At 40.0% G+C, this 27045-nt stretch overlaps 1 protein-coding gene across 1 annotated transcript in view; it reads right to left on the reverse strand.

Moving 5' to 3' along the window:
- Positions 1-20789, reverse strand: part of cttnbp2 (cortactin binding protein 2) — an 88701-nt gene extending 67912 nt beyond the window's left edge. Inside the window, exons 1-2 of the mRNA XM_084934271.1 lie at positions 20521-20789; positions 12379-12486 (exon numbers count right to left, since the gene is read on the reverse strand). Coding sequence (XP_084790397.1) covers positions 12379-12486; positions 20521-20649 — 237 coding nt within the window. The 5' untranslated portion in view covers positions 20650-20789. The remainder of the gene's footprint in view (positions 1-12378; positions 12487-20520) is intronic.
- Positions 20790-27045: the final 6256 nt, after the last annotated feature.

Below are 27045 nucleotides of genomic sequence, written 5' to 3' on the forward strand. Positions count from 1 at the left end.
TCTTTTAAAACTCCTGCTTTTTTTTTTTTTTTTTTTAAAAAGCAATCCCCTCTATTTGTCTCTCCCTCTTCTTCCCTCCCTCTCTCTCTCTATGGTAACCTGAAGTCGACCACTCACAGCTGCTGCTCTCATTCTGCTCCAGCTGAACACCCACACTCTATTAAATGGTGTGTGTCAGAGACACACATACACTTCAACAGGGACTGTGTGTTTGAATGAAAGCAAAATTTTAACCTACTGTATGTGAGACCAGCAGAAAAAAAGAGAAAAAGTCCACTTACTATAACCACTTACTGTAATTTCATTTAAATTCTAGTGTTTGACACAATCATAGCAAAGTGAAAAAGTGTGCCAGTGAAAAAATGTCACTGGTACTATATGAAGGGGGCTTGTTATGCTTTTTTTCCCCCCTTCTTCAGTTCATCTTCTGTCTAAACCAAGCTGTTTTACCCCATCACCTTTAAAAACCATTTTATGAGCTACTACTTTGGGCTGAATGAGGACTAGTGTGTGCCTGTATCCATCGGCGGAGTGGAGGGGTGGCTTACTGGGCTTAAGCCCGGGGTCTTTTGGAGTGTAATTTGTTTCATAGTTAGTTGCCTGACTGACAACTGTATAAAACAAAAAATTACACACAATATTCGAAGCACATAGCACGCAATCGTAAATTCCCCCAAATTTTGGTACGATCCGAGCTCAGGCACTAGGCGACTGAGCACAGCACTTACGCATGTGAGCGAGGGGAGAGAAGCTGCTGCCTGCGAGTTTGCAGTAGGAGAAGCGCAGCCAGGCAGACAGAGGAGAGCTTAAGTTTGACCAGGTACCAAAGCAAATGATTGGTGCTGTACAAATAATGTAAATATGATGGTGTATCACAAAAGATTGATATCAAACTGATCACTTGACCCATATTACGTTACTTGCTCTTCGAGTGAATCAACAAATGGCAAAATGAAAAGCTGCTGTTTTTAGAGTCTTTTTTTTAATTCTAAAAAAAATAAACATTTAGTCTGATTTGATGTTTTACAATTAAAAAAGTGTTTGTGTTTTATCTGAAGAGTATGTAAATATCTGGTTTCAATTGTATATTTCATGATGTTGGTGTTTGGCTTGATTGTCAGCACAAAGAGGGAGAGAGAGGAACAGAGATGGAATAAGAGTGAAGTGAAGTGAAGTGAGACAGACATGTTAGTCAAATGGTTGTTTGCCAAAACTCATCAGAACATGCATCTAGTTACTCCGTCTCTGCCTGTATGTCTGTTTTAATGACATCTCTCAATCACATCATAAACAGTAGAAAACTCTACAAGTAAGCATGCACATACATTCACCTGCCACTTTATTAGTTGCACCTTGCTTGTACTGAGTTTGATCCCTTTTTGCTTTTAGAACTGCCTTAATTCTTCATTGCATATCAACAGGATTCTGGAAACATTCCTTAGAGATTTTTGTCCACATTGACATGACTGCATCACACTGTCCACAGCATATCAACGATGTGAATCTCCCCTCCCACCACATCTCAGAGGGGTCCTGTCATCATGATTCAAAAACTGAGTTTGAGATTATTTTAGCGGTGCAGCACGGCACACAAATGAATCCATTTGCTTGTTTTGCAGAACCAAGAGTCCAAAACCCAAAGATATTTAATGAAATAACATTTGTCAAAAAAGGAAGGTTTCCCATTGATTGTCCCATTTTAAGTTTCCCAATCAACTCCCTGGTAGACAAAGTTGCGACCCCCCCCCCCCCCCCCCAAAAAAATCTGGTTTTTGTAGCTCAAACCATAAAGTCCGTTGTGAAGACAACTTATCAAACGCTGTTGATAAGTTTTGTTCTAATAATGCTTTCATACAGGGATGATTGGGTCAGATAAGGCAAGCAGAGTTTACAGTTTTTGCAATTGTAGCACCAACTCTGATTCTTTATCCATCTTGTCATGTGGGCCAGAGAGTTCATAGAGCTTTCAGCCCACATCAAAGAGCAGCCATGTCATCAAATCAACTGACCGAGAGAGAGAGACCGAGAGAGACCGAGAGAGAGAGATTTTGGACTGAGCTGCTTCAGGTATGAAATAGTAAAATTTACTGCCCTAAAAAACATTTTTTAAAAGAACAAAGTACAAAGATGAGAATCAGAATGTGACAATGTGAAGATGAGCTATACTGAATTACAGAGGTGAAATCAAGAAACAGGGTTTTATTTCTACAGACACCAACGCAGCAAGAACTGTGGGATCAACACAGAGCAACTGCTTCTTGCTTAAGTTGTGGATGTGCTACATACATACATACATACATACATACATACACACATACACACACACACACACACACACACACACACACACCTCCGTTAGCGAGTTAACGCGGATCGCCCCGTGCATGGGGCTGGATGGCGCTAACGCATTAACAAGCTAACCGCGCTAACGCGTTGACGCGGTACAACCCCTCACGCACGGGCCAAAGTATAATATGTCTACACTAACCAAAGAGAAAATGGTCATTTCTGAGATTGAAAATTGGCATCATTATTGTGTCAGCTTCTTTATAAACAGGGAGATAGAAATGAATGACATGCTAATGGAGTTGCGGCATGTGCTCAGGTTTCCCCGCCCTTACCTTCCGGCTGTAAGCCCACCCTGACTAAATGAGACAGCACACATCTGAAAATCTAACCATCCACAGAAAAGCTGACTTGCCAGCATGGGGTGATTTCTTCACATATCCTTCCTCCACCCTTATAAGCTTTGCAAATCAGCAGTGACAGTAAAGCTGCAGGGTTTCCAGTATTAAAAACTGAATTCAGTTACTATTCACTTTCAAAATGGAAGGAAAGCTGATTATGAAAACGAAAACCGTCAATCAAGCATTAGACTGACAAAACTTTAAAATGAAAAAAAAGCCCCATTGATTTTACTTTCTCAAATGGGAAGTGATATTCTACATCTTTGTAAATCAAACTTCTTTCAGCAGATAAAGAACACAGTCTAGAGATTACACCACAGACTTGGTAAACTGAAATATTGCCACTTCCTCGCTGACAGCAAAAATATCAAAATAAACTGTCATTCCACATTCCCAGTGGCAGGAACCAGGCTGAAGCTGTAGGTTTGATTCCCATGGGGCCAACCATGGTTTAAATATATGCACTCTTAGTGCTGTGAGGCACTCTCCATAAAAGCAGTCTCTTATAAATTTATGTAAAGAAAGAATGGAGAGAAAAAAAAGACTAAAGGGTGAAATATAGGCCCACATAAGCAGCAAGAGGAGGGATATACGGGAGGGAGGGAGAGGATTACGAGAGGAAGATAGTGAGAGGGATGGTTGCTATGACCTACTTCCACAGCAATTCACAGCAAAGAGTTTTACCGATTAACGGGGCCACACATAGCACAGACATGCTAATGTGCAAATATTAAACAACCAATTTATAGAAGAGCACTAGGGATGGGTTGATATAAAATTATGGTTCCATTTTCTGAACCACCAGATAACAACATTTTTAAAAAATTAAATATATGCTTTTTTTTGGTAATTTTGCTTCAATAAATCCTTTATACAGGGTCGGATAATACAAGTAGAGGTTACTGTTATTTGTGTTTGCATCAGCAGCTCTTGTTGTTTCCAGTATTTTGTCACGTGATGCAATTTCCAAAAAAAGGCAATGTGGGATTTGGATGCATAGAAAAATGTGTGTCTATGGATAGCCTAACAATAACGCAGCAGGAAAAAACAAACAAAAAAAAAAAAACTTATATATATATATATATAAGTTTTTCTTTGACATTCTGCAGCTACAATAATACATCCCCCTGCAGGAGCACACGGACCAAATATAGTCCATCAACCTTTCAGCTCAGCAGAATGCCCCAAATATAGTGCTACCAAATTACAGCCCCACAGGATAGACAACAGAACAATACTTAAATACAGTACATGAATGGCCCACAAAAAACACATTTGCATGTCCTCCTTCAACACGTCCATGAATCTTCTCTGGGGACTCCCTCTTTCTTTCCTACCTGACAGCTTCATATTCAAATTGTTTGTACATTTGTATCTATATCCGTAAGCACCCTGCTGCAACCGTTGGCGCTTTGACTTCTTCAAAGACACCACAGTGAGGACCCAAAGGCAGACATCAGCAACCATTATACACGACACAAAAAACTAATAAATATTCTTCCCAATTAATATTTGACTGATAAGATTAATCAGTTATCAGCACTACATATTTTTCATTGATAAAGGAATTAAATCTGAAGGCTATCCTTATAGGAGCCACTCTTCTCTGTGACCATATCCTGGCCCTACAGGCTAGAAAGATCAGCGTGTTTAAAAATACATGGCGCTGCAATGACATAACATTGCAGGCATGTTGAAATGATCCACCAAGTGTGGTTAAAACAATCGAAGCAGAAGTCTAAAGCCTTGTCAGGCAAGGGTTTTTTTCTTCATAGATGAATTAGTGACCAAATGTTTGCATATGTGGTAATAACATTTTTATTCACTAAGTATATTAATATGGGTTTCATTAGCTCATGTATAATGCATATATTTTGTTGATCAAATACTAAGAAATTTCCTACTTAATCAAAGAAATAACAGCCAAAAATATAAATAATTTAAACGATCCTTAGCCGCTGCCCTACATACATTATACACACACTCCGACATGCTCTTTCAACCCTCAGACAGTCCACCCCCACGGGACTGGATCCATCTTCTGCAATGACTGACAGCACTTTAAAAATCATCCCACCCACAAAAAATAAAAAGCCAAAAGAAAGAGGCTACACCCGCTATCAGGCTGTACCATTTTCCTTGAAACGGGGGTTGGCAGTTGTGGCTGTGTCTTTGCAGCCTCATTCCTAAGCAGCATATCAGCGGACGGTGGTGTAATACGAGTCGGGGGAGTGAAGTAAGGCTGGAGAAGTGGGGAAGGTCTGGTTGCAGCAAACAGATCACAGCCTGATGCTGATTGGCTTGTGGATGTATCTGAAACTGGAGACAAAGGGTTAACCTACCTGACTGCAGAGCATGGACAAGCACAAGCCTGTCAGTGCTTTATGGCTAAACATTACCACTATGTCACCATGCCACTTTAGAAGGTTCCAAATTAAAGTGTTTGATAGCACGATGACTCAAATAAGCAAAAGGCTGAGGAGAAAGAGCTAAATGGACTGATTCGTATATAGTGCTTTTCTACTCTCCCAGAGCACTCAAAGCACTTTTTACAACATGCCTCACTCACCCATTCATACAAGCACTATTCCTATGCAGAAGTGCATTCTACCTAACATTCACACTGTGACGGATGCATCAGAGAGCAACTTGGGGTTAGTATCTTGCCAGAGGGTATTTGGCATTCAATGGGGGTTGACAGTCAGGAATTGAACCACCAACCTCCCAACCTTCTGATTAGTAGATGACCTGCTCTACCTCCTTAGCTATAGCCACCCAAATGTAGCTAAATGCTTAACTCCCAAAGCCTTTGCATTAGCATCACTGCTTGCCAACACTGGGAATACTTGAAAAACACTCCTTCTCACATATAGCTGATCTGTTATGCTAGACAGTTTTTAGGATGCAAGTAAAACTCTACTGCCTAGAGGATTCATAGCAGCAGAGTCCAGACCAACTATCACTCAAAATCAGTAATTCTGAGAAACCTTTCCAGATTATTTAATATCTGCTATATCTAATAGCAGTAATTCAACAATCGTTAAATCACTCTGTTCTAAATTATGAAATCTTCTGTTCTACTTACAGCCTCCTAGAATTCTGTGATGTGTGGTTGAATGTTAAATACACCCACATCAGCTCAAAAGCAGTTATCAGTTCATAGTCGCTCTTTTGTTGCATCAAGCCTAATTCTAAACAGTCACATAAATCCCTGGCAATTATGCAGCACATGCTCTGATAGCACAATAAAGAAGAAAATGAAGTAATTACATGACTTGTCTTTTCTCATCATAATTTCATTTCCAATACCTACTAACACCACCAAAAAAGATGGGTCAGGTGGACCTGCTGATGAAGCTTGGTCTGAATAAAAAAAAAGATATTTCCATTCATTGATTTATATTTCTTTGCAAAGCAGTAGGGGAAGCTCTCTGAAGCATCTCTCGGTGAAGGGGAAAAAAGAAAATTGCAGCTTTCTGCAGTTCAGAGTGCGCACTCTGTGTTTTTTAATACACATTTTGGATTAGCTGTACAGCCCATAGAGAGAGATGCAGAGTGTGGGATGCAGCAAAAGAACAGAAATTCAAAGCTGTATGAAGAGGGAGAGGGACTCCATGAAAGACAGTAACGATGAGTAATGAGCTGCCCTGCTGTCTGTCCAAACAGATAAGAACAGAGATAGAAACAAAGAAGAAGCAAGTGACAAAGATCAACAAAAAGGGAGGGCAGGATGTCTGCATACAATACAAGATTTACATGAACAAAAACGGAGATAAAAGAAGATGTACATGTCAAACACTACTGAGTGAGTGGATATGTAGGAGGGGGAGCTGGAAAAGCCCAGCAACAGGGCATGCCTTAAATAGCTAGATGGTCTAAGATAACGTGACACTGGAGAAAGCTGATGGCTCAGGGCATGTGTTGTGTTGTGCTAAGCATGTATGAACCCATTGCTGACAGCAGATTCATGGTATCTATTAGTCATATGGTAAAATCACATGACTTCCCAAGGAAGCGTGCCTGTATGAGGCCGGATGGCGCCAATGCCGGCTGCCCGTCTGGATTAACAAACATCACATCTATAAGAATTTTATTCAAATTCACCTCAAGAGGACAAAATTCATGCTAAGACTAATGCATTAAACTCTCAGAAAGAGGACTACACAGTGCACCCCTCATGGCCAATTACTGGACCGCAGAGCAAGTAGGTGCACTTTCAAAAAAAGGGACATATTCGTTCTGAAGCAATAAAACAGATAATTACAAAATTTCGTCTAGTTAATAAAGTGTTATATCAGAAAACAGTGGGCATTTGACCAAATATAAAGTGAAAGCAGATTAGATTAATTTACTCTAGAAACTTTATTTTTGTTGCGTCCTTTAAATTAAAAGAAAAGCATGAGCTGAGCCACCAGCTGCAAGGCTGACAGTGACACTGGTCTATGCATTTTTTTTTCTCCCCCAACCCTCCACCAATCAAGCTAACCAGCCATACACCCACACCCACACACAAACCCAAAAAACATACATTATCCTTGTAAAAAAAACCAACCATGGAAAGGCATTAGCTGAGTCATTTTCCATTCATTATAAAGTACTTGTAGTTGTATTGTGATGTATATTTTTCATTGTTTCTGTGAGACAGACAGAATAGTTTAAAGTACAGAACACTAAATGTACGTATACATTTCTGCATGATAAGTTTATTAGCTGAAGATAGAAGAAAAAAAAAGATGATCATCAAAAGAAACTGGTTAGGGCCCACCAAAACATTTGTGCCCAGGGTATGTAACTTGATCTGGGCACGATTCTGCTGGGTGATCTGGGTTCCTCCAGCAGTCCAAAGATATGTTACACACCTTCATTTAAGTGTTGATTTGTAGTTGGCTGCGGATTCAGATGAGAGGATTGATAAAGCTTTGTGAGTAAGACTACCAAATGTCTGGCCCATCATATTAACATACAAAACTGTCAGCAGAGCACAGAACTGTCTAGGCTGCAGCTATTGTTTATTTTAGTAATCGAGTAACCTAGCAATTATTCCATCGATTAATCGTATAGGAAGTACTTTTCTCTTATTAAAAAGCAATAATAAAGATTCAAAAGAGAAAAAAAACATTCTTTCTGAATGAACTGCTCATTGGTTTTTGGTTTATCTGTCAAAAAAGCAACAAACTTTGTATTTACCTGCCCAATTAAAATGTTATGTTTTTAAAGAAAACATTTTAACACCACTGAGCAACCACTGTTACATTTTTGGAGGACTGTGCACAAGTTTGTTTTCATAGCCACTGCATTGGTTCCCATAACCAGTCGCAAGAGCCGTTCAAATGGAAACAAACATGGGACTGTAAATCTGGCTTGATGTAGCCGGATGGAAAATTTTTAATGCATCACCCAACCTTAAAATGTCAGCAACCAAGTCAAGATCATGACTCCATTCATCATTTCTCCAGGCTCAAAGCCCTTCTTGACCACTCAAGTGGTTAAACTGCATATTCCTCCAACTGACCTAAAACTGCAGTAAACAGAAAGGAGGAAACAATTTCCAATCATTAATGACGTCTTCAGAGATTTGAGTAAGAATGACGTATAAATTGAATTTTTGATTTTTTTATTCAATGCCAGAACAGACATAATGTAATATAACTGCCAACTTCAAGATGAGCATTTTAAAATGACTAATTCCGTTACCTTTCTGTATTTGTATGTGAACAGACAATAACGTTCATTCAGAGCTTGTCTGCAGTGTTTTAAAGGCATCTTACTGGGATGTTTTCCCCCAATGGCCTTGCACATAACTGCTTCTTGCCAGTGAAATCATCCCGTCAAATCTTTTTTTCACGACATCACAGGCGTCCAATCTGCACACTTTCATCCGTACAATCTCTCTGTCCCACTGAGACCAAGAACATAACAGCGAGAAAACGTCTGACAAACTGTCCGACTGTCCAGAGCTTCTCAGAGCACACTGAGTGTTTGGTTTACATAGTGCATAGTGCTCTGAATTTTCTTGACAGATTTTTTTTTGACAACACTGATCACAACAAAGAAGGGAAATACCTCCAACAGGCACAAACATTTGACCACACAGCATGCAATTAATTTGCAGAATGCATCGTCCTTGATATGCTGCTTAAAAGCGAATGAAAGCTCAGTGAAAATCGATGAAACAAGAGATACTGATAATAGAATCAGAATCTGTCAATTGTGTAAAATAATGCTCATTTTAATACTATAAGTCTATCTGTGCTAATAAAACCATATAATAGTAGTATTGCATGGTGACACTCATGTAGTGGTTATCTACCTCTACACTTTGCGTTTTCACAGCTAAAGATGACTCTCAGAAGCATCACATGGATACCTTTGGAATACTTTTTGACTAATGTACCACAGTTTCAGTAGATGCTCATTGTTATGCTAATAACAAAGTCAAACAACAACAAAAAAGTATTTCCTCTGAATTTAGGAATAACTTGTCACTGTTCGTTTGATTACAGAAGAAACAAAGTATTGTGCCTATCTACATGAGTTTCTTTCTTCGTGTCATGCTAGTTTTCTTCAGCTAAACTCCAAAAGAACCCAAAGATTTTTGATTTCATAAGAAGAAAACACACAATCAATGGTGAATGTACTGCAGGTGTCAAATAATATGAGAATCTATGGACACTGACTGATGAAAAATTAAATTAAACGCAAGTGTCATTTACAAGAAAAGATTAAAACGATTATTCTTCATGCAGCTAATAAGAATGAACTATAGATTTATGTCCAATAAAACTGCAGGTGGGCAACAACACAATATGATGTGAGCCCTGTGAGTTGTGAATGGTGGGGGAAGGAGAGGCAATCCTCAGTGATCTATCACAACCTCTTTATGATGATAATGTGTTATCAGCATTCACTTCTCGTGACCAGAAATCTTTTATCCTTCGTAGTAAACACATCCAAACAATATGAGGAGTGTGTTACTTGTGCTTGAACTCGTTGTGTTTTGATTGCTGATAATGATGTTGCAATGGAGGATTTTGTAGTTAAATGTAAATCATGATTATAACTCAAATGCCTTTTTCCTTTGTGGTTGTATTTATCTGACAGTTCACACTGATGCAAAGAGAACATCTGAAAGCATAACAAACAAAACTAAGTGACTATTTTAGTATCTAGTGTGAAAGCGTTTTTTTTTCTTCTTCTCCTTTCTTTCATTCAAAACATTCATTTCTAGCCAGTGTAGAAGTAGAGACAGGCTGTGAAATGTCAAGAACATTAAAGAGATTTAACGACCTTGAGATTTCCTACATCTATTCTCTCGTCAATGCTAAAGAGGCTTTAAAAACGGTGTCTTTGTAAAACTATTTCTTTGTGTTAGTGGGAAAGTACCACTGGCTACAAGCCAAAGACTTCATCTTGGTTCTGGCTGGAAAATTTATCCATAGTGACTCAAGTAGCTTCTCAGTAAAAATGGTGAAAGCAGCCACATCATTCTGGAAATGGACCTTATGTCCATGGTCTGTGATCACTGACAAAAACAGTTTGTTTCCTGCACTGAGAACGGTGTAAAGATGCAGTTTCCACATGCCCCCTGAAAGGCTCCTGGCACAGAAGAATAGGTGACTTGTGTAGCCATCGGCTGTGGTAATCATGTGATATCTCTGTCGTTTGGCTAATCTCTTTACAGCCTCCTTTCTTTTTCTCCGGGATGAAGCCAGATATGGCAGCTCAGCCAGCTTTAGCCACACGCTAATTAATCTGCGCCACCAAAGCCTCTTAATGACACCCAAACACCACAAATGATCACTGTACTCATGCCAAGCCAAGGAAGTTTGATCCAAACTTTTGGTGTGGAATCAGAGAAGTACAGTAGGGAATTTGCAACACATTGAACCTGTGCAAAAAACATTAGGAGCTGAGGGTTCAGCTCTCTGTGTAGCTCTGTAACTGAGCCAGTCTAGGGAGCTTTAGGGATGTTGACCATTAAGGCTGGTTAGCTTGATTGGTGGAGGGTTGGGGGAGAAAAATAATGCACAGTCCAGTGTCACTGGCAGCCTTGCAGCTGGTGGCTCAGCTCATGCTTTTCTTTTGGTTATTTCAGTGGGAGTGGGTATAATCCACTCTGTCACACTGTCCTGCTTTGTCGAAGATAATATGAGGCCTCCATTCGTCTTTCTGCATCTCCCCCACCCTCCATTGTCTTTGCTTCAAGTTGAACTCACAATGAAGGGCGTCTCACTCTAGATTTACTTCTATTAACTCTTTAACTCTGTCTCTTATCATTTCTCACTCTCTTCGTCAGTGTCCATTCCTTCCCCTTTAATCTCTCTCTCTTGGATGGGGCTCATCTGTGACAGAGCAAATAGGCTCACTGTATCTGTGAGAGTTGTGAGGGTGGCAGAGATGAGGCTTATTTCATTGAAACCTCCATAGAATATCCATCCACAGGGGAGATAGGGCCTGCAGGGACTCTTTATGCCAGCAGAAAACATGGGTGAAGTGGCAGCAAGGGAGCAAGACAAAAAGAAAACAAATGCCAGCAACACAAAGAGACACAGAACAGGTGGCAGACTTTTCTAAATTTAAAGAAAGGGCAATGGCCAAAAAGACAGATGACCCAGAGAAGGTCTGAGTTAAACATATTAGTAAACTGCAGAAGTAGAGATGCTGAGCTGTTTAGAAGCTGTTCAGCATCAACCAGGTTGATAACTGAAGAGCTGCGAGAGAGAAACTAAAACTGTGGAAAAGATTAGCAGCTTGCTAACAGCACATACACACAATAGCAACAGAAAAGCTACCCAGAGGTCACCAGTTCACCCAAGCAGCACGTGTAGATTCTTCTCCTCCCCTGCAGCTCAACCTTGTTTTGAGTGTCTTCTTAAAAAAAAAAACAAAAAAAAAAACACCCTTAAAGTAGAATGTGGACAAACAGTGATGACCCAAATACTGAACTGCAGAGAGAGAGAGAGGAATAATAACTCCTGCCCCAGCAGACAACGAGCAACCTCCAGCATGAGGGTGACACAGGTTCATCATTTAGTAACCACAGATCAACATGTTGTCCCATTAACACTCATCCCAACCTTCATCGGCTTGCCATTATACATAAACATATAGGCACAAATACAATCACCAGTGAACGCATTAGAGCATATAACTGAAAACCTCACAGTTTGATGGCAATTTGAACAGAGTTGTGGCTCAGGAGGTAGAGTTGGACGTCTACCAGTCACCAGGTTGGGGGATCGATTTCCCAGTGCTCCTGATGCATCCATCAGGAGTGTGTGAATGTTAGAAACTGCTTAGGTATAAAAAAAAAAATAGCACCTAAATGAATGTGAGTGGGTAAATAAGGCTTGTAGATAAAAAACAATTAAGTAGAAAAGCAGTCCATTTGGTGTAATAGCAAACAGTCCACAAAGACAAACCTTGAAGATGAAGTGCCACAAACAGGGGCATTAGTCATCCGGTTAGCATTGCTAGCTTAGCTGGTTCCCGGGTGCAGACAAAGAATGTGATAACCCCAAAGGGTCATGATCATTCATAATAACTGATACCAATGCAGTTCTGGATCACAATTACAGCTAATAATGTCACTTTGAAGCCTCTAACAAAGGCAATCTGCTGCAGTAGCTTCAATTTAACCGAACAGTCGCATAGACAGTAAGAGTGTTATGTATGTGTTATTTGGACTCACTCTCAAGGCCTCTATGACCAGGTCTCGAGCTTCCAGCTCTCCCTCCATGATACTCAGCAGGGTGAGCAGCTCCGGTTTGCTCAGGTTATCCATGTTGAACTCACATTTCTGCAAAAAACACCACACATGACAGTCAGAGACAATAGGATCAATTAAGGCTGCTTAATTGGTGCAAAGATCTGACTTATTTTGGTCAGTACTGAGATCATGATTACTAATCATTTTCAGATTTAAATAGGTTGAAAGTTTCATTTTCAAACCCTTCCCTTCATTGTAGGGTCTTTTCCTAACAATATGAAGCACCTTCAGGTAACTGTTGTGCTGTGATGGCACTATATAAATGAAATTTAATTCTAGCTTTTCTTTTCCTTAACAATCACCCTTTACACTAGAGCTTTCTTTCCTTTTACCGTGGCCTTTCTGAATAGGGCTCTGTGATATGATAAAATATATTGGATGACAATATGGGGCGACCGTGGCTCAGGGGGTTGGGAAGCGGCAAGACACTTTACCCTAATGCCTACTGGTGTTGGCCAGAGGGGCCGATGGCGCGATATGGCAGCCTCGCTTCTGTCAGTCTGCCCCAGGGCAGCTGTGGCTACAACTGTAGCTGCCTCCACCAGTGTGTGAATGAATAGTGGAATTGTAAAGCACTTTGCGTGCCTTGAAAAGCGCTATATAAATGCAATCCATTATTATAATATCTTGACACACTGTTCACTGCAATATTTTTTCATTGCTTTAGATGACAGTTTGCAATAGTCACCACGGCACCACAGAAGGACCAGCCAAAACTAATGGGGGAGCTCATTCCTAAATGAGAGGCTACTTCTGAAGCAAGGACATGGTTCGGTTATGAAAAGTCTGATAGGCAGCAAAAAACTGAACTGTGCAAATTATCCAGCAAACAGGTCCCATAGACACTGACACAACAAACATCTTCTACCAACTATGCAAGACTCATGAAAGAGTATGGACAGAGTTTAAGAAGGAGAACCAAAAAAAAAAAAAAGAAAAAAAGTCAGGTGCTCAAAATAAACCTCAGACTCAAACGTTAGAACAGGTTTTTTCCCCAGCAGCATGCCATATAATAAAGACTCACGAAGACAACAGCAGCAACTACATCTTATATCTCTAAATATATGATTCTGTGCATTGGTCAAAACACTTGACTCAAGGTACACAACGCCAAGCCGAAAACACTTCACACAAGCCGAGTTGTCTTGTTTATAGTATGAGTGTTGTTTTTTACTCTACTGAGAAATCCACGCGCACCCTTGTGCTAACCGTTTGTTACCAGGACCCAAGTGGACTCTAGCGCAGTTGCGAAAGCGGAAAGTATAATCCCCACGTAATGGTGACCTTCGTTTGGTCCATCTCCAATGGCAAACGCATAGACCCAAATATTTTTTCGCCATAGCATTTTCTACATGTTTGTCCTCCAACTGTGCAATTGAGTTCTTTGCAGACAGGTTTCTATGTTAATATCTGTAACACACTTTATTGGATTTCTCCTTTCCATCCCCACTAGGTGCAGGTTTCTTACTACTGCATCTTTGTTTTGGTTATTAACATTAATACCAAATTCACTGTCTCTGGTAGTGTGACATAATCTCATTACAAATTGTTGCACTGTTTCCTTTGGTTCCTTCAAAGTCTGTAGAAAACTTGGTGTACAATGGCAATTTTAGTTTGTGGCACAAAGTAAACATTCAATGTAGTAACCACCTCATCATAAAGTGCAGATGCTCCAGTGTTGGACAAGGTTGAGAATAGATCCTGCTCATCTCTATCAGCGTAATGAAGGAGTGGATCTTTGCGCCTCTATTTATAGTGGCTTGCAAAAGTATTCGGCCCCCTTGAACTTTTCCACATTTTGTCACATTACAGCCACAAACATGAATCAATTGTATTGGAATTCCACGTGAAAGACCAATACAAAGTGTTGTACACGTGAGAAGTGGAACGAAAATCATACATGATTCCAAACATTTTTTACAAATAAATAACTGAAAAGTGGGGTGTGCGTAATTATTCAGCCCCCTGAGTCAATACTTTGTAGAACCACCTTTTGCTGCAATTACAGCTGCCAGTCTTTTAGGGTATGTCTCTACCAGCTTTGCACATCTAGCGACTGAAATTCTTGCCCCTTCTTCTTTGGAAAACAGCTCCAGCTCAGTCAGATTAGATGGACAGCGTTTGTGAACAGCAGTTTTCAGATCTTGCCACAGATTCTGTCAAAATTCATCACAGAATTATTCAAGTCTTTCTGTACGCCACTTTGGATGCCACCGTATGTGATTCCAGCTATAAAATTAACGTGTTTACAACCTGGGACAAGAAAAGTTTAGACCTTGATGGATATTTTACCATCAAGCGCCTTTTTTAGCCTATGTAACTAATGTTCTACTTGCTCCCAGTCTCCAACTGGTCTCATTAACCCTCTCGAGGCAGGCGTTGCCGATTTGCAACAGTTAAAAACTAACAACCTGATTACCCCACATACATATTTTATGAGTTTTTTTGTACTCAGAAGTACCACTGCAGGACTTGGTTGTGCATTAGCAACAAAAAGTTAATTTGAGCCTGAGAGGGTGAAGTGCAGTTCTAAAGTCAGGCTAGCCATCCTATCTCCAAGCCATTAAGGTCTGATTACATTTGGGTAGGTCATTAAGCACCTATTTGGTCAGTAGTAACTGCAGGGCCAATGGGTGGAGATGGCTGTAATTGTGAGCAACCAGAGCACTTCATGCTTCCCTCAAGCCTTTTCCGGTCAACTTCTAAAATTGCTATGTACTGCCTCTGCCCTCTTTTTGAATTAGTCCACTTGTTCTCTGATCTTCTTGCTTTGCCTGATGTTGAATCATGTTATTTATGCTACAAAGATAAAAGAAATATTTAAGAAAATTAGAACTTTATTTTTGGAGTTTACAAAATACAGTTATGTTCCAGCCTTTTATTTAGAGATTGATAATGCTGCTGAAGAGATCATTGTGCCAACAAAGTCCTTTTTAATCCTGATACATTTTGCTAATAGTAATTTCTTCCTCTGGGATTAACAAAGTACACCGATTGTGATTTTACTTGTGCTTCATCATGTGTGATGAACATCTGAAGTGAACTCCACAGAATATTGGGAGAATTAAGTCAGCACAGTGACCAAGATTGCCCTTCGTCACATGTAGCACACAGCAGGAAATACTGATTAAGATGTGTTCTCAGTACAGTAAAAAAAACATTCATTTGGTTTGTGTGGGTTGCTTTGCTTGCACATGACTATAATCAGACTTCATATTAGGGAGCAACTGTGAGCTCTCACATGCAGCTCTGTTGACAGCAATGTTTGGGGCTTCAGGGAAAGGGAAAACATTTTTAACATTGCATTGTTGCTTTTACTTTTACTTTACTCTCTGGTCACGTCCCCGAATAACCCAACAGCTCTGACAGCATTTCAAAGCAAAGTGTCAAAATGTCTTGTTAAGAAACCTTTAAAGTTACTGTCTTCTTTTAAAGTCAAACCAATGTGAGAAAAATGAGCGGCATTTTTAGCCGGACAGCTAAATAAATACAATGATGTAACTTCCCAGGAAGAAGACAGACAGAAGAAATTCTAATTACCTTGTTGGCCTCTTTTAGCCAACTGCTAAAAAGCACCACAACCAGTTGCAAAATATAGAAGCTTTTCACTAGACTATTTGTTCAGTGTAACTAACGAATGAGAATAGCAAGAGTGTTTCAGCTACATCAGACTGATTGCTGCCTGCTCTTTCTTGAGGTGTCAGTTGTCAGACGGCCATTTAAACCTGATTTAGTATCCTCCTTCAAAACCTCCGCCAACATTTCTTCATTTCATCTAAGTCTTGCACATGTCTACAGAGCACTCTCACAAGGAATATGACTGAACATCAGAATCAGAGATTTCTGTAACATACTACCTCTGTGTGTCTTCTAATGGCATTGTTTATAATAGAGAAAGTTCAAGCTCGAACCACTGACAAATGAGCTAATGTTGCCTTATAAAGGAGCACTCTTGTCTTTGAAAGCTTTTAGATAGCCTCTTCTCACCAATACGGGCCTTTCTCTTCTCAGAACAAGAAGCTGAAAAGTAGTGTGTCAATCACATCACAGTTTAGTCAAAGCATGTTTTTATTCTGAAGACTGGAAATAAAAGCAGAAGAGATTCTGTGGGATTGATTCATTCGCATCCAGGCTTCCAATCGATCCTCAAGTTCCCCTTTCCCAGCAGTGTTTTCACCGCTCAAACAAATTGGATGAGTCAGGGGGCCTTGATGGATGTCCACCCTTAGCTGGTGTCCTCCTGTCACAAGACCTTGGGTTGTGGGTGGTGTGAGGTGAAAGCAGTAGAGTTAATGGGGGGGTTAGTCTGGCATCTGTGCACAGTGATCAGGTGAGGGAAGAAGCAAACTCTAATTTGTTCCATGAGCCGTGAGCCATGCACCAAGGGCATGAGCAGCCTTGCCAGCATTCATAGGCTTGTTCACTGTTAGCCCCAGTCCACTTAATAAGGCCTGTGTCATTTCACTTGGAGCCACAAGGGAAGGGAACTGCTCGTTCTGAACGCTCCTCAACTGTGCTCTGCTGGCAAAATCCTGCTTAGTCCTGCAAGTTTCTCACATACTGATGTCCTGCAAGCACAAAACTATATGACGTGACAGCCATTCCATGCATGCAACATGGAAATGCTGCCAAACTGGGAGAATCACAATTACTAGTACACTTATTTACCTCTGGAGCATAACGAGACTTTTCTTATTATTTTTGACTGTGTAAGGCTCCAACCTGTGTAAGTTTACTTGACTGAAGTTTTTTATGACTGAATACCTCCAAAGGAAAACATGAGAAGAGGTATTTTTGTACTGTAATTTGAGTGAAATGACCCGCTTAATAGGTTGTAAAAATATAACGTTTAATCTTTTCTGATGACTTCTCCAACTTGTTTACATGGTCATTTGAACTCCCCCATATCAGAGCACAGCAAATTTGTTGTCAGGAAGAAGCTTCAGCAGCGACATTACAGCCACTCATGTTAATGGCACTCATCCAACATGGCGGCATAGCCCCCATAAACACCACTGGCCACTCTTAGGCTGCTGTTACGCAACAATTCTGCCAGACAACAAAGGCAAGATTTAAAGATGAGGGACAATCCTGTCACAGTTAAAGGAATATTTTGCATATTTCTTTAACAGCATTATCAGATTGTAACAAAACAAGTAATCAGACACTGATGCTGAAACCGTACACTGTATGCAAAAGATGGTTATAACCATTGTGACATCACCTACTGGTTTCAGACTCCATATTTTGAAGCCTCAACTTTGGCAACATGTTAGTTCTTTGGTACCGGAAGTTACCATATTATTAGCTAATGCTAGAAGGTTGCTTAGCAAGTTGTATCTATAAACTGCACCACAGCAAGGCACTGACAAACACATCTTAAATGGTCAGTGACACACAGCAAGCCATATTGCTTTTCAGATAATTCCATTAAAATGTTTCAAAAGGCATAAATATAGTGAAGAGGTCCAGTTTAGTGATTCCAATTAGTAGTGGCGATTCTAAACACGCACCAACTGGCTATACCTGTGCTATAAACACGTTTTTACTTTTGTAAATTTGGACCTTTTCATATGCAAGTCTATGGGGATTGATTCGCTTTTGGAGTCAACCTCAAGTGACCTGTTGAGGAACTGAACATTCACGCTAGCTTCATTTTTCTGAAAGGATAACACATTATAAACTAACTTGTCAGAGTACTCAGGTTACATCTCTTGTTGTATCAGGTAATGTGATACCACAGCTTTGCAACTGAAGTAATGTGATAATTAGTTACTTTTCAAGTCTGTGCGTTTTCTTTTTATTGCTGCAAAAAGAGGAAAGAGCTGACATTGGTTAACAATTCTCTCCTACCAGAATCTACAGTATTCTGAACATGGCAGCTGCAAAGATCTCCAATTAACAACCACACCTGCAGTACAGCATCTCCTCAACAGTGTTTGCTGATTACGAGGTGAAAGATACAGTTCCAAAACAGCAGTTAGCATTAAAGTCAACTAAAGCTGTCAGTCAGAAGGAAGCTAACAGGATTGGTGTTTGTTATTTGGTAAAGGAAATGCTACCAACATCAAGTCATTACATCATTTAAAGAAAGGTCTAAGTTAGAACATCTGGACAACATCCACAAGGAATTGCAAAGGTGTATATCTGGTAACACAAAACTATTCTACAATGACACTTGACCGTCCTCTGTAGGCAATGTCGTACTTTTCAGTGACAATCCTGTAGAGTTACAAGTTTCTTTTAAAAGCAAAATTTCCTAGCACTGCCCAATTAAGTATGTCTGTGAAGGTTCTCAGTCATCCAGGTCACTCTGGGTTAATCCTGTTTGTTTATGTGCTCATGTTTTTTTATGAAACATTTAAAGAATTCAGTTTCTAGACATACTGTCTGATTCACTAAGATCTATTAAATGGGTGGGAGGTGACAGGCAGAGTGCCTTTCACTGACCTCTAAAGCCTCTCTGAACCACCCTCACTTCAGAATCCTCACAAACGAGAAACTTCCCCCTGCTCAGGCCAACAACAGAGTCTGACAGGGGTAAGCAAAGAGCAAAGTGCTTTATTTAACCACTGCAGGCATGGTGTTGGTGGTGAGAAGGGGGGAGTGGGAGGCCATCAAGGCGGAAGCCCCCTGGAACCTGGAAAAGGGAGAGTGCACTGGTACTGAAGAGGTGAGGTGGCTGCCTGACTCCCATGTCTCCGCCGCACCTGTTCGCCTCAACGCTAAATGTAAAGCAGCTTCCAGGCAGTACTGAGCACGCTCAAGAGGGGGTGGGGGCTGGCTGACACAGTACTCCCAGCTATGCCAGCTGAGTCACTGAAATTAAGACCAATTTAGAAAGGTGTATGGTGAACGGGGCCAGCACCCCCTCCTCTTCCTTTTCACTGGCTCTGCCCTCCACTCACCCCCACAGCTCTTCTCCCACCATCTCCTCAACACCCACACTACCACCCACCCACCTCAGGGACTGTGGCTGCTGTTCTATTATTGCAACACCACACATTTCCACTAGCCTACCTCTTCAAACTCTCATCCAAAGAGGCATTTTTTTCTTCTAAACTTGCTGTATGTGTAACAAAGTTGAAACAAGGACAAACTAAAAAGAGTGTCACTGCTCATCCTGCCTCAGGGTTCCAGTCAATAACAGCAGTCAGACAGGTTATATCATGGAACAAGCAAAAGGACAGGAAGGTTTCATGGCCTACTGCCGGATGGGGCAACAGACCGATCCATTTGCACATAGGGGGTGCTGAGCTACTGTGACCTGAGAAAGGGCACAGAGAAATCACAACTAGGTGCTTGTACACATGTGAAACCCAAAACCAGCTGGTGATAACAAAGGACTGCTTGAAGAAAAAAAAGAAAAAGAAAAAAAGCTTAAGCTTTGAGTCCTCAGGTCTGACAGTCTGAATCTATGGAAGCCTGTGAGGTCTCTAAGGACTGCCAATTTAAATAAACCACTTTCACACCACACTTAGCTCCACATGCCAAGTGTTCATCGTTTGCGGAAAAATTTAGACAAAATCAAGATGGAATGAAAAAGATTTCACCTCTAGCGGCGGAGCTTTGGGGGAGCAAACGACAGCTTTAATAAATCTATACTCAGTTTTAAGTCTCCTGCAGCCAGGCGAACAGCTCGCTCCAAGTCTCTACGCATTAACTCATTTACTGCAATGTAATACTGTATATCAACCTGTACAGCCACCGACGCTTTCTCTTCCATCAAGCACACGATTACATTACAACTGAGGGATGCCTGCCTTTAAAGCAGCCGCTAGAGGAGAACAAAAGAATTCACTGCTGGGGGAAAACCAACACTATTCTGGCTTTTACGGAGGCTACTGAGAGTAATTATGGGTTATTCATCAGCCCAAGCAGAGACGAAGCCCTTGTTTTTCCCCAGACATTGTCGCGAGGCTCGCGCTGGCCACCGCTGTTGCTTCACGAGCCCGTGCGAAAATAGATGCGCGCGACATTTCACCCTCTTTCCTGGGTGACTGATAAAGGAACACGCCGATAAAAACACACGTGTGGCTTTCGCTTTTTCCCAAAGCTTCCTACCGTGTCAACGCTGCCCAGCACGGTGGTTGCCAATGTTTGTACCGGGGGAGGCTGCTCTCCGCTGGCTCCCTCCGACGCCATCTTCGTACTGTAGCGGTCTGCTGGAGTGAGGGCGCATCCGGCACTCATTAACTATTGCACTGCTGAACGCAAATCTCAGCACGCGCGGCCATGGAAGAGGAAAGACAAACGAGATTTGACAATCTGAAGTGAGGGGAAAAGACGACAACTGAATGCGTGCGGGCTGCTGCAGCTGGGAGGGGGTGGGCAATGTGGGCGTGGACCGAGCTACGCGTAAAATCCAGATGAGAAGACCCGGTGCGCTCCCAACTGGAAAGGAGGTGCTTTCTGACAGGCTGATTGACAACAGCATTTGTTGACCACTGTAGCTATAAAATCAACAAATGAGTGCTTTCCAAACTTTGATCAGGGGCCTTTTGTAACTATAATAAACATTAAGATGTTAAAAATGTCTTTATTTACTGTAAACTGTTATGTCAAAATCATTTAAAATTTGCCTTATCTCCAAGACTTGCATTACAATGATATCACCTGACAGTCATAAAGAGCTGGGTGTTCATGTAACACCACAAACTAATGCAGTGAGTCAACAATCATTAAAGTACAGTAAGTATTTTTTTTTTAGATTCTTTAATACAAAAATAGAATGTTGTATTAATAAATATAGTTTCATTAGTATGTAAATACATCTTTCATCAGCTAATGCATTCTCATTAACTTATAATTAATCCATTAAAAATACATAGAAGCGGTGCTAGTTTGTGGAAGCCCCCATGTTACCCTACGATCTTGAATATAGCGCTTGAGATGGACACTGGCTAAATACTGGCCAGATACGAGGCACACAGAGGCCACCGTAGATGGAATTATGTACTTGAATTGGGAGGGGTAAGAAAACAAATTCCAGCTGACTGAAAAATGTAATCTACTGAATCTATCTAGCAGTGAGGTTTTACACTCTGTACATTTAACTTAGACTGCAAGTCCAAGTTAAAGGTTTTTCCATATTTTTGCAAATAAATAAAGTTTGACTGAAATATATCCAAAATTTAAAGGTTTAAAGTCAAGGTCACTGAAATCACAAAACGTACATTAAAAATTCTTATAGTTAGTCTACTTATGGTGTGCAGTCTTTATAAATAATCAACTTCACTTTGACATCATAATTTTCACTTAATGAAAAGCCTTCTCAATCTCATAACGTCCAAACAAAATTTCAGATTATTATATGCTGAAAGGCTACTGCTTAAGAGATTCACAGATCAGTGAAAGTCTCATTCTAATTTTTAATAACTCTACAGTGTTACACTATAGAAAAGCTTCATAAAGAAAAAAACATGAATAAAACATAAACAGCTTTCAGTGAAATTATCATTATTAACAATTTGTATATGTATTTCAATAATGTAATTCATTAATTTCTTTACTTAAACCTAGCAGTGATGTCGCCTTGATGCTTGCTCAATCATCCGGGTAAGGAAATCCCCAAAAAGTTGATTCTCTTCATCTGGTTGTAGCGTAACAGCAGTTTGAAACACAAAAATACAAATGTGGAAGCAGAGCAACTGAGGATCAAAGGTTTATCCTTTCTCAGCAATGTAAAGCCCCTATCATCCAACATCAGCATGGAGGAGAGGAAGGCTCTCACATCACTTTGTAATGACAATAACATTAACATTAATGTCCTTCTGGCAGACAAGGGTAGGTGCGCAGTTTAGCAAAACCAGAAAGACTATCATGAGAAAATTATTTCACTGCTCAGTGACAAAAATACTTATGAACCCCTGAAATGAGACCCATGTCCATCAGTTATTGGGACATTTAAAAGCTGATGTGTACCGTAAACCAGCGCATACAACTCAGTATCTAAGGTTTGACTCATCATTTACTAGAGCACAAACTGGATGTCATCAGGACGCTACAACACAGAGCGAACACCATCCCCACAGACTGAGCGGCCAAGAAGGCAGAAGAACATCATATCAAGAAGGCCCTGAGTAAATCTGGTTATTCCAGGTGGACATTTGTCAAAGCTGGGAAGACACCTAAAGAAAGCTCCAGGCAATCATAGAGAGAAGAAGGACAACTGCTGCCTAAGTGAAAACCCTTAGCAATCAATTATGTGTCAGGAGTATCGGAACAGTTAGGACACATTTTTTCTAAACACTGAGTCTCTGTGGCTTTGAAACCCCCAAACCCACTCCGCCAAAAATTGGTCCTCCCCAAGGATCAGGTCCCCTGACACAAACAAAGTAATATAGTGTACGCTGTTAAGTGCCAGGAGGATTCCCTTGATTTATACATCGGGGAAACCAAACAACCTCTGTGACGTGGATGGCACAACACAGAGGAGTTAACCCTCTGTGTTGGCCAGTGGACACTCTTTCAATGATGAGGATGTACACATCCTGGACAGGGAGGAACGCTGGTTTGAGCGCGGAGTCAAGGAGGCCATTTACATGAAAAAGGAAAGACCATCTCTGAATCAAGGAGGGGGCCCAAGGCCACAATGCTGCTATTGCAGCCATTCCCCAACTCTCTGTGAATGGTACTCATGGCAGTGACCATAGATTAATGGTTTTTGATCAGTGGTTGTTGATCAGTGGTCATGGCAATTTGCATATTAATGATCAAGAAACTGACCTCACAGTCCATTGTTCATCAGTGGTGCTAGTTTCAGTCATTGTGCAAAGGTACTGTTTATAAGAGTGGGGAAACCTACAGTCAGCTGAGACTGAAGAAGTCACTTGGATGAGTGACGAAACATTTGTCCAGCTAAAAACGCTACGTTATACCAGTTGACAACTTTTACTGTCAGTGTAAATGGAGAACTAATGGAAAGAACTCTAGTACAACTACTTAAAAATTGTACTTTAGCACAGTGCACTCCTTCATTAAATTAGTACAGTGACTCTTCATCCGTCCTCTTCTGCCCTTTACAAACCATCAAAACCTCACATGCTCATTCGTTCCTGCGAATACTTGCATGACAAGTGGTTTGCAGCACTGAACAAGCTTTTAGTTGTTTTTTCTTAAGTGAACTGCACTTTTAATGACTTCTTGCTCAAGACTTAAAAAGCACCCATAGTTAGCACACTACACACAAATAAGTGCCAATGTACATTTGACAAATGTTTCTATAGCTGAATGTAGCTGCAAACTTGAGCAAAAAAAAACTACAAAAATGAGCCTTAAACAGACAATCAGGCTTGTATTCAATAGCCATGAGAATACACACCAACAACAGCCAAAAAGCAAAGAATTTCAAATTATAAGCCCCACTGTTAATCTTACACAAGTTGATGCTCGGAGTTCAAATCTCTCAGTTCTGATTCTGTTTATCCCAGAAAAACAGAGGATAGAGGATGGGGCTCTCCCAGCTCCCAGATGTGGCGTTTAGGATTAACTGATGCTGATCCAGCCTGGACTTCTGGAATGATGTTATTAAATCTCCATTTAGGTCACGTGTTGCATGATTGACGTTTGCTGGTTTCATTGAGGGCTTGACTGTGTGTTGATTAATGAGGTATATTTTGTTTTCACCAGAAGTGTGATAATGTGCTTAATTTGCAAGTAGTTTTAAGGAAAATCTGGGAATTGTTAAATGATGAAAAATAATTCAATTCAGTTGCAAAACTATGGAAAGAGAGCCAAATTTCAATAACTACAGATGATTAAATAAAGCAGTGACATATAAACACACAGAGTGGAAGGAGATGAGAGAAGAAGAAATACTTACATCGAACCCTGTGGTAAGCTGTGACTAACTTTTGTGTGTGAAGGAGACTCCCCATTTACATGCACACAATGGATGGGATCATTTCTATCAGATAGATATGATTCAAACAACTGCAGTGCAGTTTCTTTATTACCAATGTTTTTTTCTAATCTCTGCAGCAAAATATTGTGGTGAGTGACATTGAGTGCTGCACATAACATGTCGGTCTAGCAGGATCTGTCCACTGTCAGGGGACATAAGTTCATTTGGAACTTTTACTGGTGCTGTTTCTGGGCTGTTGCACTCTAAACCGTTTCCTCTATTCCTTCGCAAAGGAATAGAGGAAACAATAAAGGAATTAAAGAAACAATAAAGGAATTCAAGAATTCCTGAAATAAAATTAAAGTTAACAATTGGTTTATAAGACAAATCGATCAATTATTGACTTTTTTAAAGTAGTGATTTGATTACTGCTACCTTAAAAGCCTTTGTGTAGGCTGTTAATAAACATAGATTCCTGATATTTAAAGTCGAAGCATAAAACTTCTTTAAGCAATCTTTTAGAAATGGGAGAAATGTCAACAGTTCACCTCAGAACTTTAAAAATCAGTTTCATTCAACTATGATTTAATTTTTTTTTTCTTTGATCTGACACGCATACAATTTACACCACACGTTTCCCACTTTTCTGTTATCCTCAGGGAAATTTACACATAAAATTCTCCCTTTCCTGCTGAGATTTTTTTCCTCTTTTTCTTACTCAACCTTGATATGTCAAATGCCAAACTCATGTTTCACTCTGATGTAGAGCAGCACACATGGAGCTCTCATAATCTGGAGATGTTATTGAAAGTTAATTGTGACCATTTAAAGAAATGGTTACATTTAAACCATGGTTTCATGTGCTGTGGATTCAAAGTATGCTCTTCTCCATACCTTGGATTTAATATGTGGTTATTTGAGTTACTGATGCTTTCCCATCAACTCAAAGCAGTCTGACAATTCTCCTTAGGCTATGATCACTGGCATTAGATATCAGGGGAGAATGGCTGAGTCCCAGTGAGTGTAGACAACTGACATAACTTGAAAAACATTAAAGGAATGTGAAGATTTTGCTTGTTTCCATAGATTACATATCTGTTGCAACATCACCTGTTACTTTGTGGACTCCGGATTGTGAAGCCTTGATTTTAGATTTATGGCTGGTGCCATGTTGGCTTTTTTGGAGCCAGAAGCAAGTGCATTTGGAAATGTGTAGGGTCCAATTTGCTAATCATATAAAAGAGAAGAGAAACAAAACCTAGTTGACCAGTGTATTATACTGACAAAACCAATGTATAACTACTTTTTTGGTCATTTTTAACATCGAGCAACAGTACCTTAATGTGAAGTACTGCATGTTATCTGTTAAGTTACATGTTAATAAAATAAAGATAATACATTTAACATTTAGTATTTCTGGCACTGACTATCAAAGCCAGCAAAATTTAAATGTCTGGTTTACTAATTGCCAGCATAACAGTCTATAGATCCATTTTGAACACTGATTTCCATGATAGCATTATGGTTGCGTTAATGTAGTGTAAGCTCAGAGCCAAAAGATCATGGGCATCCAGTACTGATTTTTAGCCTTGTCCCCGAAGACATTTTTCCACATTCTCAGAAACATATAATGATATTATGTACTGCTGAGATATTCAAGGCCAAATTTATCCTTGAATTGTTCCACAAATATGCAGAAACTTTGTCTCCATAAGAGTTTTCTTTTGTATTGAATAATGTTTCTGACCTGCTGCCAATTAACCAAATTAGTTACAAAATATCCCTCCAGCTGTAAGTACCATTTATTTCTCCTATCTTTTATAAAATAAAAGATAGGAAATTTTATCCTAACTTTTTTGAGACGTGTTGCCATCAAATTCAGCATGATATATTTTTCGTGAAATATTAAAATGGCTTTGTTAATCACTTTATGTTTTCTATGTTGTATTGAGAATAAAATATATGTTTATACGATTTGGAAAACATTGCATTCTGTTTTTTATTTATATTTTACACAACGTCCCGGCCTTTTTGGAATTGGGGTTGTAGAATTTGAAGAAATAGAAGACGTAGAAATAGCAGTGGAGGAATCTTATTATATTTTGGAGTATCAAGCAATTGGCAGTTTACTCAAAGAAAACCTGCAAAGAACACGGAGAAAAAAGCTCAGAGGACGATTTCAACCCCAAAACCTTTTGTTGTGAGGTCATAGCATTAACCATTGTACTACTTTGCCTCCACTGAAACAGAATGAAACTTTAACTACAGACTGTAAAACCTTAAAATGGGAGCATAAAATAATACTTATTTTATAATATTAGTTCCCGGTATCATAGTATGAATGTATACCTTTTTGTATCTCAGAAAGGTAACACAGTTATCTTTAGGTCCAGTAACTGGCTCTAGGCACCACAGTTGTGTGGACTGTACCTATAGGGACAGAAATTGACCCATATTCCTAAAAATAAGTAATATGTGTGTGTTTTTCTCCTCCTGGTAATAATGAATTCCTACCTTTTTTATTTATCTATTTAGTTTAAATTTCACTCACATAGTTCCAAGTACTTTAAGTGCTGCTATTCAGGACCCTGCATGTGCAAGGTCATGTGCAGACTTTATCATCTACAAGCAGCTGAAGGCAGCTCAGTTAGTTTGCTCACTATATCTAACAGAACACTGACTCAGTGCCAGATTGGTCTAATTATATTTTCTGTAATTGGCCTGACTGGAGCGTGGAAGGGAGG

This window comes from Perissodus microlepis, chromosome 7 (genome assembly GCF_051167445.1).
Source record: "Perissodus microlepis isolate ML-2025 ecotype Zambia chromosome 7, ASM5116744v1, whole genome shotgun sequence".
Lineage (NCBI taxonomy): Eukaryota > Metazoa > Chordata > Actinopteri > Cichliformes > Cichlidae > Perissodus > Perissodus microlepis.